The sequence below is a fragment of the Hyperoodon ampullatus genome (assembly GCF_949752795.1).
Source record: "Hyperoodon ampullatus genome assembly, chromosome: 17".
NCBI lineage: Eukaryota > Metazoa > Chordata > Mammalia > Artiodactyla > Ziphiidae > Hyperoodon > Hyperoodon ampullatus.
The window spans coordinates 51,285,976-51,303,632 of NC_136930.1; the positions used below are offsets into that span (position 1 = coordinate 51,285,976).

Below are 17,657 nucleotides of genomic sequence, written 5' to 3' on the forward strand. Positions count from 1 at the left end.
ATATCACATATACATGAGACATATATATGTGTGTGTATATATACATACATACACATATAATATTAAAACAACTCCTAAGCTAAAAACAATATATATCATCTTTTTTTTTTTTTTTTTTTTTTCTGTACGCGGGCGTCTCACTGCTGTGGCCTCTCCCGCCGCGGAGCACAGGCAACGGACGTGCAGGCCCAGCGGCCATGGCTCATGGGCCCAGCCGCTCCGCGGCATGTGGGATCTTCCCGGACCGGAGCACGAACCTGCGTCCCCTGCATCGACAGGCGGACTCTCAACCACTGCACCACCAGGGAAGCCCGGTGTTATTATTATTTTTTTTTTCTTAGGAATGCTGAAGAACAGATCTGCATTACCATATCACTGATGTTACATATGCCTAATAGGAAAACACATGTATCACTTCCTGAGCCACGCTACAAGTAAAACTTTCTATTCTTTAGTTAGTTGCCAGCAGCCCTTCTGTGTATTCCAAACTCAACGTGAACGCCAAAGATAAGCAGAAATTGGCAAAAGGAAAGAGTGGTTTTACAAATAGCTTGCTTTTCTGTGTTTTCATGTATCTTTTCATAATTCCATTTCAGCAGTAACTGCCTTCCTATATTCAAAACTGCAAACTCAATGCAAATATGTTTCACATGTTAAATTGATATGTTTGTACTTTAGCCTATGCTGGATGAGTCCTGTTCCGTTAAGTTTTAAGCTAGAATAAGAGAGCAGTGTTTATTAAAATCCCTATCTTTTGTTGAGTTTCTGCTTACTTCTTCTATGTATAAAGAATAGGAGAGGAGCTAAGAACATAGGGTCTGGAGGAAGTTACGTTGGATAACTGGAAATAGCTTTGTAATGTGCATTTTTAAATATTATTTTTCTCTGAGTATCACAAGGGTGCCAAGCTGGCATCTACAACCTGGGTTTGAATCCTGGCCACCCACTTATTTGTTCAGTGTTATTTTTTTAAAAACGGTATTAATACTGACTAATAATAACTATTTTGTGACTTATTATATTTTAAGGATATATATTAATTGAGCTCTTAACCTGTGAGCCAGGTACCACTTTAAGTACTATATATAAATTCTCATTTAGTCTTCCTGATAATTCCTGTTAAGTAGATTATTATGGTTATTTTCCTGGTGAGCAGACTAAGACTGAAAGAGTTTATGTCTAAAACTAATGCTCAAGTTCATACAGCAAGGAATTCACTGGAGCTGGGATTCCAACCCAGGATGTCAGGGTCCAAATGCCCTTTCCTATAAACAACACTGTCACCTAACATGCAGTGTTAACCAGAGCTGTGGCACAGGGCTATGGCATTTGATGAACATTTGGCATAGCAAAGCCCTACTTCCAGTCCTGTGTTAAACCAGGCAGTATTCATGTTGTCTCATAGACCTTTGTAGAACACTGAAAATGTTCAGTAATTTAAAAAGCCACACCACAAACCTTTGGCAACCCCAATTCAGCCACTTTAACTAGTAAAGGTTAATGTGAGTACATATTGTAGTGGTGATTGTTTTGTTGAAACATACTTGAAAACTACTGACAATTTAAGGTAAATACCTAATATTTATTTTTTCCTAACATTAATAATATAAATACATAGGATTTAAAGAGTTTAGTGTACCTCTCTGGGTTAACCTGTTTTTCCTACTGATTTTATTATTGTACTGTGGGACAATGTGATCTGTAGCTAATTAAGTTATGACAGTTACATAGCTTATACATTTACACTAATGACATAGATGCAGATCTTTTAGTGTAAAAGAAAATGTTTCATAATTTCAAAAATATTTTAGTCATCAATATGGCTATACTGGTTTCTTAATCTTAAGGATTTGTGATATTCAGAGAAAAATAATATGTAAAAATGCACACATATTTAGAACTCAGAATTTAGGAATTTTAGATTTTGAAGTAATCTGGGCAAAACATGTTTATTTACTAATTTGACTTTATTCAAAAAATATGTTATAACTTAGACAACTTTGTAGATTCACTGTGCACACTAGAATAGTATTAAGTACCTTTTAAACATTTTTATTAGAATACTTAATTTTAGATTTAATCAATAGAACATTATCCGATTATCTTACTCATAGGTTTTATTTCTTGGATTTATTTCAGAATTGAATGTGGTTTCAGCAATATAACATACTTTAAAAATTATTTTATTGAAGTATAGCTGATTTACAATGTTGTGTTAATTTCTGCTGTGCAGCAGAGTGATGCAGTTATACATATATATGTATATATACATTGTTTTTCATATTCTCTTCCATTATGGTTTATCACAGCATATTGAATATACTTCCCTGTGTTGTATGGTAGGAACTTGTTGTTAAAATACTTTTTAAATTTTTTTTCGGTACACGGGCCTCTCACTGTTGGGGCCTCTCCCGTTGCGGAGCACAGGCTCCGGACACGCAGGCTCAGCGGCCATGGCTCACGGGCCCAGCCGCTCCACGGCATGTGGGATCTTCCCGGATCTGGGCACGAACCCGTGTCCCCTGCATCAGCAGGCGGACTCTCAACCACTGCACCACCAGGGAAGCCCTAAAATACTTTTATGTGGCATAAAAATAATTGATGTTTACTTCCAAATCTAGTTTGAATTTTCATATATTTATAGTAAGATTAAAATAATCTTCTTCTCTGTTTCACATCATCCATTTCTCAGTTTCTCTTGGATCATACCCATCAGCATGCAAACATACCTTTTCATCCATCTGCAAAAAAAACAAAAGCAAAATCAACTGTCCCCTCGGTCCACACCCCACCCCCCTTCAGCTACCCCATTTCTCTGCTTCCCTTTACAGTAAAACTCTTTTAAAGGTTACCAGTATTTGTACTCTTTACTTATTTTCCTCCATCTTCTCTTGAACCCATGCCAAGCAGTCATTTATACATTGCTCACTGAAACAGCATCTTCACCCCTGCCCCCAGTCTATTCTCACCCTGCCCCATTCTGTTTTTGGAGCAGCAGCTTGTGAATCTTGAAAAGTATATGTTAGATAATACCACTTCTCTGTTTTAAAGCCTCCAATGTTTCCACACACATAAAAACAATCTAAACGCCTCCATTTCTAATCTCATCTCCTACTGTTTCTCCTGACTCATACTAATGCAACCACACTTGTTAAGTCTTGAATCCACAAACATACTCCCACCACAGGGACTTGGGACACCCTGTTCTAACTAAAATGTACTTCCCATAGATATTCTCATGGCTTACTCCTTCTGAAAAGCTTCCATGACCATCTATGACAAGTGCCTTCTTGGCCTCACCTCTGATATCATAAATGTTGCAAAGTATTCCCTGGGCTCCTAATTTACTTTCAATGTCAGCCTCCCTGGTAGGCAGAGCTGTGAGGAGTATACATGGTCAGTAACTTTATAAGGAGGAAAAGGTGGTCCAAGGTAAAGATATACATCAGCTCCTGTGCTGTGGCAGATGACTTAACTAGTACAAGATTGGAAAATCAGAAATAAGTAAGTCTTGGAAAGAGACCGGTGAATGCACTCACAGGAGAGTATCCCCAACAGAGGAAATGGAACAACTAGGTCGATTGGATAACTTGTTCAGGAGCTTCTCTCCTTGGCCGCCTGAGTGCTTGTGCGATGGGCCTCTGAACAGAGGGCCATTGGTGAAGGCTGTGCATGGACCAACACCAGGGACTCCCTTTCACCAACACTAAGCTACCTACCGCTGTTTCTGAATACCTGTTCTGTCAGTAGCAGAGACCAACACTGAGCTCTCAATGGGGACTATCCCTCAAGAAGTACACCCAGCCACTCAGTGACAAGTCGACTGCATCACTCTCCTTTCCTCATTGACAAGCAGAGATTCACTGTTTCTGGAACTGACACTATTCCAGATGTGGGTTTTGCCTTCTCTTTCCACCATGCCTCTGCCAGCCTCATCTTCTGAGAGCATATAGAGTCTGAATTACCGCCATGAGATGCCATAAAACAGGGCCTCAGAACAAGGAACATATTTTATAGTGAAAAAGTAGTGATAATGGGCACATGACCATGAACCCTGCATCACCCTGAAACATGTGGCCTCATAGAATGATGGAACAGCCTACAAAAGGCAAGACTAAGAACCCAGCTTGTGAACAACATCCTGTGGAGTGGGATGCTGTGCTCCATCGTGTGCCATATGCACTGAGCCACTGGCAGATCCACACTTGTTTCCCAACAGATGGAATACATGGAGCTGGGAGTGAAGGGTTACTCCCTGTCATTATCACTCCCAATGATCCAAAAATTGAATCTGTGCTTTCTGTCCTTGCAATTTTAGGTTATGCTGGATTCTGGGTCTGAGTTTCCAGATCGAGAATGCTTCTGCCAGGGGTCCCAATATGGGTTCCACTGAACTGAAACTACCACTACTGACCGATCAGTTTGAATTGAGCAAACATAAGTAGTAGACTGGTAGAGATCGTCCATTCTGATGGTTGTGAAGAGGGAGGGTTGCTTTCACCTAATGCAGATGAGGAGCAGTATGTCTGGAATTCACGGTATTCCTGGAGCATCTCTTGGCCTCCATGTGCAGTGATAACTGTGAATAGGCATAGGTGGCAACCACAACCAGACATGGGCAAGGCAACTTTGGGCTCAGATCCTCAGGACCAAGGTTAGCAACACTCCATTAGCTGAAGTGCTGGCTAATGGTTAGGGAAATTACAATGGGTGCTAGAGAGGGGACATGCATATTAATTATAGCCTCAAGACCAGGTGTATTAACTGTGGCCTGTTGCATGTCCCACTAACCCTCTTGTATTAAATCTTTAGCAGAGCTCTTAGGTGGCCACTGCCTGTAGACCTGACAATGGATTGTACTTAAAAGTAGGGCCTGAGCATATCTGTATGGTACAAGGAATCAACTGTATCAGATGCCTTTCTTACTCAGCCTCACATCCTGGTTCCCACCTCTTATTCTAGCCACAGAAGTGGCAGAAAGTTCCCCATGTACTTTGACTCAGTCTGTGCTTCCAGCTCTAGCCTCCAGGTCCCACAGCATGTCTTTGTCCCAGGGCTTCTTTGATGCGGTGACTTGAGACGTTGGAACCCAGATGGCATATACCTATGTGCAGCCTGAAAGTGCAGGAAAAGCCATTTCCCCCACGGGGAACTGTCACCTAATGGGACAGGATTTGATGAATAAATGCTTCTTCCCATTGATTCTTTGCTTCTGAGAGGCAGTCTATATTTTCCTTAAAAGTCTTTTCCAGCAAGATTGAATCCCAGCTGTTTTCAGTGGTGTCCAAGTTTTGTTCTTCAGGTTTTCTTCTCTCTTGTCCCTAAGGGATCACCACCCAAATAAACTATCTACTTGCAAGTCCTTACCTCAGATTTTGCTTTATAGGTACTCAAGGTAAGGACCCCATGTCTTATAAAATCGTGTTCCCTTTGTCTCCTCTTTCTGTGCCCTTTAGCCTGCTGTTTTCATAGTAGTTATCTCCACTAGACATAGCATCTGGTGGTATATATTTGTATATTGTCTGTTTCTCCACCCCTCCCCACCCTGTTACTGGGATATAAGCCATTTGATTACAATGCAGTTAACAACCTGACAAATAATAGGTTCTCAAGCATTGCTTTTATGAATAAATTAATTAAAGGCTAATTTTCATGTTTCCAAAGAGGATTACAATCATAGGGGTGAATATGAAATAGATTAACTGCTTACATCAGTACTATTTCTTATTATTTATTAAATGATTCAATACGAAATAAGTGTTGGATCTTTGGAAACAGAGTTCCATTAATAATAATTGTGTGCTTTCATTCTTACAGGTTTTGCTCAAGCAAACCAGTTTAACTATGGAGTTGATAATGCTGAGTTGGGAAACAGTGTGCAATTAGTTTCTTCTTTCCGATCAATTTCTTGTGATGTAGAAAAAGATTCAAGTCATTCAACTCAAATTACGTGCTATACTAGGTATGTTTTAAAGTATCTTTAATGAAATCATTTTCATCATATCAGAACCACAGTTATGCATGTCAGTATTATAATAGTTTTATCACTCTGGCTATTACAATAATGTTTTTCTGATTATCAGCTATATTTTTTCAGCTATTATTTTTGATTTCATGATGTTTAGACTATTTTATACCTTTATTATATTCAGTTATAATACTCTTTCCACATATTGGCATGATCAAAATATATTCTATATCCTTTCCCAGGTTATTAGAGCTATTATCATTATTGATCTTTTTTAGAAGATAAATGGCCACTATTAAATTGTGATGATGCTCTTCAAAATATCAAATTTATGCCTTACTGTCCAGTTTGATTAATTTTGTTCAGAATCTTGACATAGTCATTAAGATTAAAGATGATCATTTTGTAGACTGACATTTCAAGTTCTTTACTATCAGCTCAAATTGATGTTTGTTATTAGCAACTTAGGAGAAAAAATTAATCATTTTAAATGGCAACTTTCAATACTGAGACAGGTAGCCCATATTTCAGCGGATTCCATCCACATTAGGCTGTTTGTCAGCTTACTTAGAGAGAAACATTATTAAAACTTTTTAAAAAGTAAAGCATAAAATAATTGCACCGAGATGATATGTTACTATTTTAAATTATTATTATTACATTTGTTTTCCTTTTCAATAAGCACCAATGCATTAGTCAGAATAAGCATTTGCTTGGGGTCTATAATGTTAGAATTTGCAGTACAGAGTTCAGGATGGAGATCATCTTCTTTCCATAATATAAAATTGAATTTAATTGTACAACAATTAGAATTTAAGGCACTTTTTTTCAAAAATGACATGTACATTAATGCTATACATTAAATAACAGAGTTTTGCATTCCTTATGTGTTCTTCATTTGCTTTCCAGAGCAATGCCAGAAGGTTCCTACACTATTAGAGTCAGTGTGGATGGGGTTCCTATTGCAGAAAATAATATCTGCAAAGGTCACATCAACAGCTGGGCCTGCAGCTTCCATGTACGTGGCATCTCCTCTCTAACTTACGTATAATTGATCGTACGCTTTCTTTCTTGCGGAACTGGGTTTTTATTTTTTAATTTTACAGATTGTTATCTATTTCCACATTAAATAATTTACTAGCATGTAGCTAAGTTTAATTTCACCCACTGTTAATTATCTTCTATAGTAATGGAAGCTCTTTTATCATTTCATGTTTACCTTTTTAAGTTAATTTTATTAATGAATTAAACTTGTATACTTCCAAACTATTTTCTTATTCATACTATTTTTTTCTCTTTCTCCATTTCTGCTCTTAGTTTGAGTTTCCTTTTTCTGTTTTCATCAGACTCACCTTCATTTTAAATAGAGACATAACTCTTTTCCCTTTCTTTGTACTTTCTAATGCAATGAGATAAGATGTGACTGCATGTAGCACAGAGCCATTCAAAATTTAGTTACCCTAAATATAGGTGTTCACTATAATACATTTTCTTCTAAGGACCATCCCATATATTTTAAAAAATTGTATTTATGCTTTAAGTTGTCAATTACCGAGTGCTGTAATGTTCCAATATAAGAGGAAATGCTGAGGAAATTAGTTATGACTTCTGTCCTCAAGAAGCGTCTACGATTCCCAAATATATTGCCAAATATGAATCCCAAATATCTCTGGCTCCCTTCTCTCTCCTTAAATGTGGAGCCATCTTTTGTTTCCTAGAATAAAATGCCAAAATGGCTCCAAAGCAAGCTAAATTCAACAAATCTCAAACTGGACTTCTCGTATTCCTCCTTAACCCTACTTTTTGTCTGGTATTTCTCACACATCTCAAGCTAGAAACCTGTTACATCCTTGGTTTCTCCCTTTCCTTCATCTTCAGCCCCAAACCATGATGATCCTACCCTGCAGATTAGCTCTAAAGTTCATCGTCCCCTTATCTTCTTTCCTGACATGGCCTTGGTCTTGATTCTGGCCTTGTCATTTCTCAGCCATTATTGCTGTAGCCTGTTGATCTCTCTGTCCTTCTTCATTATACTGTTCACATACAACATTCAAGGCCATGCACGTTATTATTCCTTTCCCCTGTTCTAAAGAAGAAACATATTATTTCTAATGTATGTACAAATAATGTTTTATATGATTTGTTGTGATATTTCTAATAATAGGCTTCTTAATTAGAAATATATTTATTGCTATTTCTGAATAGTTACACTATCAATATTATCTATTTATTGATAATTCTTACAATGGAAGATGAGAATTTAGCACCTATATTCTTATATCTATTAACTTGTACTGTGTAACACAACTCGCAAGCTTAGCTTCAAGCAGCAGTCATTTATATTGCTTATGTAGCCACGGGTCAGCTGTGTGGTTCTTCTGTTCTGGGCAGAGGTAGACTGATCTCTGTTGGGCTTGCTTGTGTGTCTGTGGTGCATTAGGTAGGAGGCTTTGCTGCTCTTGGCTAGGTGCTTTCATATTTGGGAGACCTCAGCTGGAACAACTGAGTTGATTAGGCTTTGTTTTGTATAGTGTCTGTACCCTCCAAAAGTAGCCCAGAGTTATTCATATGATGGAGGCAGGGATCCCTCAGGAGAGCAGAAGTATGCAGGGAGCCTTTAGCCCTAGGCTCAGAAATGTCACGCTCCTTGAACCACATTCTAATGGCTGAAACAAGTTCCAAGGCCAGTCCATATTCAAGCCTCCATCTCTTGATGGGAAGAGCTGCAAAGACATCGCAGGTGAGGATACAGGGAGAGGAAAATTATAGCCATGTTTGAGATGAAAATGCTACCCCTTCCCACCTCCAACACACACAGATATCCTCCCACTCCTTCTCTCAATTAGATTTGCCCCAGTTTTGGTTAGATCAATATTCATAACATGATTATGTCTGTATAAGTAATATTCATAGCTGAAACAAGTATTGTACTGTGACTACATTTCTCTCTCATACAGTATTTTGTTTTGCTTGGAGTTAATAACTGGGTTTTTATGTGTGTGTAGGTATTTGCCTAGTTTTCTGTGTATCAAACTCTGCACCAGAAATATGATATTTTTTCAAGGTATTTAAATCATTAGGTAATTTATCAAATCATCTTTGCCTAAAAGACATCACTCCCGAATTCTGTGCTCCTGCTCCAGTCTGGGCAGCCTGTTCTCTAGATGTGCTGCACAGCAGTCAATCATCATGGGGTCTCCCTTCACCAGCTTTCTGGGGACTTTCTGCCTCTCTCCCTCATGTCACTACTTGCTCCCTAAATCTTATGTCTTCCTTTTTCTTGATTCACTACTCCCTCATATTAGTGGAGAAAAGTGTACTTAGAAAATAAACTCCTTCTACTAATAGGTTAAAATAAAATCCTTCCAATACTAAAACTTCCATGCTACTCTCACATTTGGTTGACAGTTTAGTTGGATATAGAACTCTAGTTTGGAATTTTGAAATCATATCTCCATTGTTTCTTGGTCCTGTGTCTTAAACAACCCATGGTGAAGGATCATCTTGTTAAAAATTTCCAGTCTGTTGTGGCTCAATATTATGTAAAATACAATAAAAATGTCACAGCAATGTCCAGTTGTTTTAAATGTCTCTAAGTTCTTACGCTTACTTTTTGTTCTTATCAGGACCAATAACTTTTGCACACTTTTATTGGGTTGTTTAAAACCCTTTACAAAATTGCATACTTGTAGCATCTAATTTTCATACTATTTTCTGATTTTATCTTTAATACTTTTTATCATTATCCTTGACTGCTATTATTCAGACTAATTATTCTTAATTTTCAGAACCTTCTCCCTCATTTTCTATTTTCTATAAAATAACTTGCTCTGCCATCTTCATTGATTCTTTTCTTTGTAGATGGTGTATTAAATTAAAAATCTGTTTCTAATCTAGCTCCTCAACTAATAATAGTAACTAATATGTTGTTTAATATGCACTCTTCAATTATTTTTTGCCACAGATGTAATTTATATGAGTACATTGTGGCTTAGAGAGATTGATTTACACACAACTTGGTAGTTCCTCTAGCTTTTCCCTTACTACCTCTAAAAATGATATTTTGCCCAAAGTCCATTTGACTAGGTATTATATTACTTATTACTTTTACATAGATTCTCCATTAACCATTTCTGAAGTGTAAAAGAATGAGTCTGAAGTCATTCTTAGCCTCAAATTACAAAATTTATCTCTTCTTGGAAGTCTGAAAGAAATCTGTCCCTTTACTTTAAGTATCTGGGCATCTTTCTTTTAGGTTATTCCTGAATGAGAATGGGGGGGTAGACAGCTGACATTTAGTGAGAGTCTACTTTGTGTTAGGTTACTTTGCTTATATAATTTTTGTATTCATGTAGAGGCCATCTTTTTCTCCACCAGCAACCTTCCTCCTCCAAAAAACTTCAGTTATTCCTTAAAAATACAGCCCATGTTTCTGTCCTCTTCTGTTTTTCTGAGGTACCCTTGTGTTTGTGCAGATGGACTGTTCTTGATCTATTTCTAGCTTGTTTTTCTCCTACATTATTTGTTTTTAGGTGTAGATGTTGATCTGCTTGTATCCCAGTTATTGAGGAAACTTAGTCTATCAGCTCTGCTTTTTGCCTGTTCAGAATTAATTTTGTTTTTCAAATTTCCCTTTTGTGGTAATTATTTCTCATTTTGTCTTTTAAAAAGAAGTTGGCATATGTTTACTTGAATAATAATAACCAATGTGTCAGGTGGTGTTCTAAGTATTTTTTGTATAATAACTCTAGAAAATTATCGTTAGCTTAGTTACTAAAGCTTACTCTGATGAACTCTTTCCAAGTTTTGCTTCTACGTTTTTGAAAAATGCTTTGCTATTTTTTCTTTATAATCTTAACCCAAAGTAGGCTTTCTTTAATTGTATTCCACCAAATTCTTAAAAATCTTTACCAGAGAGCCTTATTACTGTGGTTTGACTTACACTGATAACAAAAGGATGATTGAATTTTAAAATTCCAAGTAGAAACACTTTGAAATGAAAGAGGATTTTTAGGGGATAAGGAAAAGATTTTGAATAATCAGAGTAATATTCTGAACTTTATTTCTCATATATAAAAGGAATATTTTGACAGTCATATTATGGATATTGTTCAAATATAAGTAATGTAATAAGCAGAGATATTTCATAAAACTAGGAACAAAATAGAGATGACTGCTTATCAACAATATTATTTTACAGGCAAAAAGTTTCAGAACCCCAACAATAAGGAGCATCACACCTTTATCTGGAACTCCAGGTCTGTTATATGACGGCTGAAATATCTTGTTTGTTTATAATAATTAATTTTTAGTACATAAAATTATTATGATACCTAAAAATTTATAAATAGCATTTTCTGATTATAAAACAACTAAAAAAATTTTAATGCTTTTTAATAGCTGCATCTGAATCTATTATAATGTATTAAACTTTCCCTCTATTGAACATTAGTTTGCTTCCAGTGTTTATTATAATAGCTATAGTTATACCAGTTTATAATTCCAACAGGAATATATGAAAATGCCTTTTTCTATAACCTTAACAATTCTAGGTACTCATTTTATTTCAAGAATTTATGTGAAAAATTCTACTCCTATACCTTCTCCTAGGGCACTGGCCCTGGCTCCACCCGCTCCAAGCCCAGTGGACACTGGGTGCTGGAAGGCAGGAGGCCTTTTCTCCTTTTCTTTTTTTTTTTTAAAAAGAATTTATGTGAAGAATATAGTTGGTTTTTTTAAAATTTTTCCAGTTCTTTGATTTATGTAATTAATTTTGTATTTATTAACCATTTGTATTTCTTCTTTTTATAAATTATTGGTTCATCTCCCTTTTTAAGGCTAGTCATTTTTTTCATATTAAGTTGCAAGAATTCTTTGCAGTTTAAGAATATTAACCATATATACATCATATAGATAGGAAATATTTTTTGAATTTATTATTTGCTTTTAGAATTTATTAGTGATATTTCTGTCATTCAGACACTTAATTTTTATTATCAAATCTATAGATCTTAACCTTTGTTATTTCTCCCTTTATTTTTATGCTGTAGAAGATCCCACCATCCCGATTATACAAATATTATATAAATTTTCACTTATTTTTCAAGAGTTTGTATGGTTTTATTGTTTATATTTAATTTTTATTTCACGTAGAATTTATTTCATTTTTTGGCATAAGGTAGGGATCTTATATACATTTTTTCAAATCACCCATGACCCAAGCAATATTTATTGAATAATTCATCCTATCTTCCACGAAACACCTCTTTAAGCTATAAATACTTATAGATATCTCTTTAATACTATAATTATTTGTTCATGGTTTATTGTATTAGAACTTTCAGAACAATGCTAAACAATAGTAGTGAACACAAGATGTAAGCGTCTGGATGCTTGCTTTATTGGGAAAACCTCTAAAGTTTTAATATTAAGTGTATGGGTATATGGATAGATAATCTTACACAGAGCTTTTTCTTTGTTTTGTTTTTAGGTACACTAATAACAATTCAAGGCAGAATCTTCACTGATGTCTATGGAAGTAATATAGCACTAAGCTCAAATGGGAGAAATGTTAGGATTTTAAGGTAAGTTTTTGATGTGGAAACATATTCTTATAATTCATAAATGAGACATGATATCCCATGAATAATGGGTCCAATGATATTAAAAACCACTACAATGTGATGGGATTAACTAGTGTTTTTCAGCCATATTAGAGGAAGAAAAATAGACTGTTGCCATGATTCATTGACATAGAAGCAATGGCCAGGATACCTTTCTCTTTTAGTATGACATAATTGCTTATTTTTCTATGATGGATTTTATTTATAGAAGGTACGTGGAAGCAAGTCCAATAGTAATTAAGCTAAAGTCACAGAACTTCATCACTGGAGAATTTTGTTACTTAATCTAACTGCCTCATTTTGTACATATTAAACAAACACCTTGGAAGCCTGGAAGTCCATCACCTAGTCAAGGTCAGGAGGAGAACACAAGTCTCCTAACAGGCAATTTGGCACTTTTTCTACTACATGTCATGTATGGGACAGTGCTGAAACTAAAAACTGTCAATAATTTATTAACAGGCTAGGATTTGAATCCTGGTTCCTCCGTATACTAACTGTGGACCAGATGGTAACATTGGCTGGTTACCTGACATCAAAAAATACTAGTTTCCACCTTTTGGATAGGAAACTAGCACTGTCACTAGAGTTATCTTCCTCTAGCATAGGTGGGGTTATCTCAGTTCTGCCTTGAAAGACTGAAAGTCCTGTTCATTTCCTACAGAATCAGTATCAGAGCTTTCAAGATGCTTCATGCTTACTGAATACATATGTAAAATGAATAAATGGATAAATAATAACTCAGACACCACACATACACGTACATATGAATATATAATTTTGTAAAACATGCAATTAGAAAGGTTTTACTAAATGAAATAAAGATAATTTATCTGGCATTCTGTGGGGTAGAACTCTCAGTTAAATCACATTTGCATGAATCTATAATATTCTAGAAATATTCATGTTGATCTTAAAAGAACTACTAAAATAGAGAAACAAATATTTAACATTTTATATGGACAGTTTAGTATAAATAAAGATTTTGTCTATTTCCATATAGTTGAGTGTTATGAATGTCTTTTTTTTTGAGTTTTTATTTATTTATTTTTATTAGTTTCTGCTTTATAACAAAGTGAATCAGTCATACATATATATCTGTTCCCCCATCCCTTCCCTCTTGCATCTCCTTCCCTCCCACCCTCCCTATCCCACCCCTCCAGGCGGTCACAAAGCACCGATCTGATCTCCCTGTGCTATGCGGCTGCTTCCCACTATCTATCTACCTTACGTTTGGTACTGTATATATGTCCATGCCTCTCTTTCGCTTTGTCACAGCTTACCCTTCCCCCTCCCCATATCCTCAAGTCCATATGAATGTCTTTTTTAAAAATTGAAGTATAGTTGATTGACAATGTGTTAATTTCTGCTATACAGCAAAGTGACTCAGTTATATATATATATACATTCTTTTTTTTATATTCTTTTCATTATGGTTTATCCCAGGACATTGAATATAGTTCCCTGTTACACAGTAGGACCTTGTTGTTCATCCATTCTATATGTAGTAGTTTGCATCTACTAACCCCGAACTCCCAGTGCATCCCTTCCCCACACCCCCTAGTGTTATGAATGTCTTATATTCCAATTCTTAATTTGGGTTCTCTAAGTCATCCTTTCCCTAATGATGGCAGAAAATAGAAAGTTTAACTTTCAAAGTGATTCCTTTTCTTTCTCCACTGTAGTTGAAATTTACTTCTGTTTAATACAAAGGAATGGATAAAAATTATTTCATGACATCACAGCATCACAGTCAGAAGAGACCTCAGAGGGCAGGCTACCCAGCCCCTATACTCTGGTAACCCTGAGATAGTATAGATAAATAGAAAAAAATTCACACACCTATTAATAGGAGGCACAAAGGTTTTAGAGCTGCATTTATCTCATTTCTACCACATTCATTGTGACACTGGGGCCCTCAAGGCATTTCACTGTGCCTGAATTCTGTTACCAGGAAACAATGGGCCGAGTCCTGGGCAGGACGTCAGGAGACCCAAGTGCTCAAGCTGCTTTTGCTTCTCACAAGTCTTGTCAGTTTGGCCCAATCTCCAAATTCAGACCAGGTACAAATGATAGAGGACATGCAAATGACTGAAGGACCTAGTGCCTATTAAGGCACTTTTGGTCTAAAAGATCAGATGAGAAAAATAGTTAAATATATGTATTTAAGGCCAAATAGGTTAGTATTACCATAGAAAGGCAAACCCAGACCACTTTGGGAATTACGGGGTGCGGTTCAGAGCACACATTGGAGCAGGACTGTCTGGGTTTGAATTCCTGTTCCGTCCCTTACTGGCTGCAGGCTTGGGCAAACTACTTAACCTCCCTGCCTCAGTCTCTTCATCTGTGAAATGGAAGGGTAATAGTTACTAAGCCATAAGGTCGTTGCAAGGACTAAATGTGGTAAGTGCCTATAAATATTTGCTGCTAAGTTTATTATTTAGTTGCAGTGAGGCAAGAAGTTAGAAAGAGAATATGAATTCATAAATCTCTAAAATGGTTACAGTAATTCAGTTTACTTCTTTACAACCTAATGTAATGATCAAATGAAAGAATTTGTGTGTATATTAAAAAGTTCAAAGTTCTCTGCAAATAGAAGTCTCTATTTTTTATAGTTGAGGTTTGTATCTGGCCTTATTTTGAGTATGGGATTTGCTGTCCCAGAAGCTGGGGGTTTGTTCTGATGGTGCAAAGAATGTGATAGCAGTCAGTTATCTGCAAGCCTCCGATCTCCTTGGGTTCTATCAGCCTTAAAGCAATGGGTCGACCTAGTCAGCTGGGGAAATGTTAAGGCAGATTTTCCTCTCAGCTTCTAATCCTTCTCAGCTTCTTGTTCCCATTTCATTGACACTGATGCTGTTAGACATCCTCTTCATCCAGTTACTTTGTGGGACCTCTGCTGTGGGCCTTGTTTAATTCTTATAGTATGAAACTTAACTAGAAAATTATATTTTGTATTTGAATTAATTGAACTTCAGGTGGAAGAGTCCCCATTATCTACATTTTCTATTCCCATAGTATTTATCACTTCCTAACACGCCAAATATATTATTATTATCATGTTTATTGTCATTTTCCCCAAGTTAGAATGTCAGTTCTATAAGGGCAGGGATCTTTGTTCTGTTCACTGATGTGTTCCAGTACCTAGAGCAAAAACTGTAACATAATAAGTGGTCAATAGATATTTGTTGAGTGAATGAATGATGGATAATAATAAGTGATTGGGAAAAAAATATAAGGTAGCGGTAAACTTGGTGGGAGGAGAGCATTTTGAAATGATGTATTAAACACAACTTGATCATTTCCAATAAAATATTTATACAGAGTTTATATTGGAGGAATGCCCTGTGAACTTCTCATACCACAATCTGATAATTTGTAAGTAATTCAAATAATTTGCTTTAGAAAAATAAATAGTAGATACAAACATACTAGATTTAAATAATTTCTAGCAGTATTGCATAGCTGAATGCTTTATAACAGTATAGATTGTAATATTTTTATAGTAAATTAGCAATCATTTATATAGTTAGATGTAACCTGATATCTACTATCTCCAGTATGGTATGATATGAACTGCTTTTAGATTATTTTGAGAAAGATGTTTTGAGAAATACCTTTATCAAATAATTGTTTCACTTGGTAATGTTTTAAATTCTTTAAAAGGAGTATCAATGGGGATAACCAAATTAATTACAAAATATTTAATTTTCAAATGAAGTTTTATTCAAATAACTTCAACCAAGACTGGGAAGTATTTTCATTTTACAAAAATTTCTGTTGTAGCAACAGTTTCTATCCTGATATACATTCTGAAATTCATAAGGTGTTTTTAAGGGAAACACAATATTTTAAAACTTTAGTGTCAATATAAACTTTGAAATTAACATATGTATTTTATTAGGTATGGTCTAAAACTAGATCACCCAAATGGAGACATGGGTTCTATGATTTGTAAGACGACTGGAACTTACATTGGTAAGTGTCAGTCATCATTCTTCATTGTTCTCAGAAATGTCTGACTGTTTCCTTGTTTTATATTCTCTTAGACCTCTCCTGTGGCCTCATCCCTTTTTTTAAAAATTAACATTTCCTCTTTACCTTGGCTTCTTTTCAGTGTCATGTAAGCATGTATGAATTACCTTTTTCTAAGGTTGACACTGAAGTAAGCTTCTTCAAGTTTCTTTTTCTTTTCTTCTGTCATCCAGATGATTCCATTACTAATTTACCTGTAGCTTTACTTTTACTCTGTTTTTTTCGCCTTGCTCTATGTACTTCAGACTCATAAACCTTTTAGTTATTGGATGAGCTTTATTCCTTCTGTCTCAGGACCTTTGCAAACTTCCCATCCTGAGAGTTTCAGATGAAATGTCACGTCTTCAAAAAAGCCTGATCCCCAGCCTTACATTATCAAAGTTCGTTCTCCTTTTGCTTGATAGCTTTATCACAGTTTTTAGTTCTCTGTGTCATTGCTTTGGACTGACTGTATCCTCCACTTGGCAGTGTGCTCTTTGAGACGAGCAAACTGTGTGCTCACCCTGCATCTCTCAGGGTGTCTGACCCAATTAAATAACTGTTAAGTGAATGAAAGAAAATTAAGGGCAATATGGTTACATATATATTCTTTTCTTCTCCTTCATTCATTATTGTATTTTGTCAGGTTTTCCTGGTTATAACCTTGAGACATATTATTTTGTATATCTTAAAGTACTAGGTACTTTAAGATATTTCAGTTTTCATTTCTTTGAGGATTAGTAGATGGTTACATAATTACACTGCTAATTTTATATTTCTTTTCTTTGTTTTAAATCAGCTTTATAATACATATTTATTGTTCTACTGTGATTGAGAATTTAATTGATTGTGTATATTAATTAATTCCAGGTCATCACAATGTCAGCTTCATCTTGGATAGTGATTATGGAAGGTAAGTCATTTTGTAAATAATAATTTTCATAATTAATTCAACTGGGTAAATAAAATAAAAGTGTACATTTACTTTGTGCTATATAGATCCCTAGATTAAAAAATTAATCACTTTCTTCCCCCAAATTAACATTTAAGGG

At 35.6% G+C, this 17,657-nt stretch overlaps 1 protein-coding gene across 1 annotated transcript in view; it reads left to right on the forward strand.

Annotated features, from left to right (window-relative positions):
- The window catches only part of PKHD1L1 (PKHD1 like 1), a gene marked incomplete at both ends in the record, with an annotated part of 150,274 nt that overhangs the window by 5,453 nt on the left and 127,164 nt on the right, over positions 1 to 17,657 (forward strand). Inside the window, 7 exons of the mRNA XM_079722158.1 lie at positions 5,818 to 5,962; positions 6,878 to 6,986; positions 11,169 to 11,226; positions 12,459 to 12,552; positions 15,916 to 15,969; positions 16,496 to 16,569; positions 17,476 to 17,518. Coding sequence (XP_079578284.1) covers positions 5,818 to 5,962; positions 6,878 to 6,986; positions 11,169 to 11,226; positions 12,459 to 12,552; positions 15,916 to 15,969; positions 16,496 to 16,569; positions 17,476 to 17,518 — 577 coding nt within the window. The remainder of the gene's footprint in view (positions 1 to 5,817; positions 5,963 to 6,877; positions 6,987 to 11,168; positions 11,227 to 12,458; positions 12,553 to 15,915; positions 15,970 to 16,495; positions 16,570 to 17,475; positions 17,519 to 17,657) is intronic.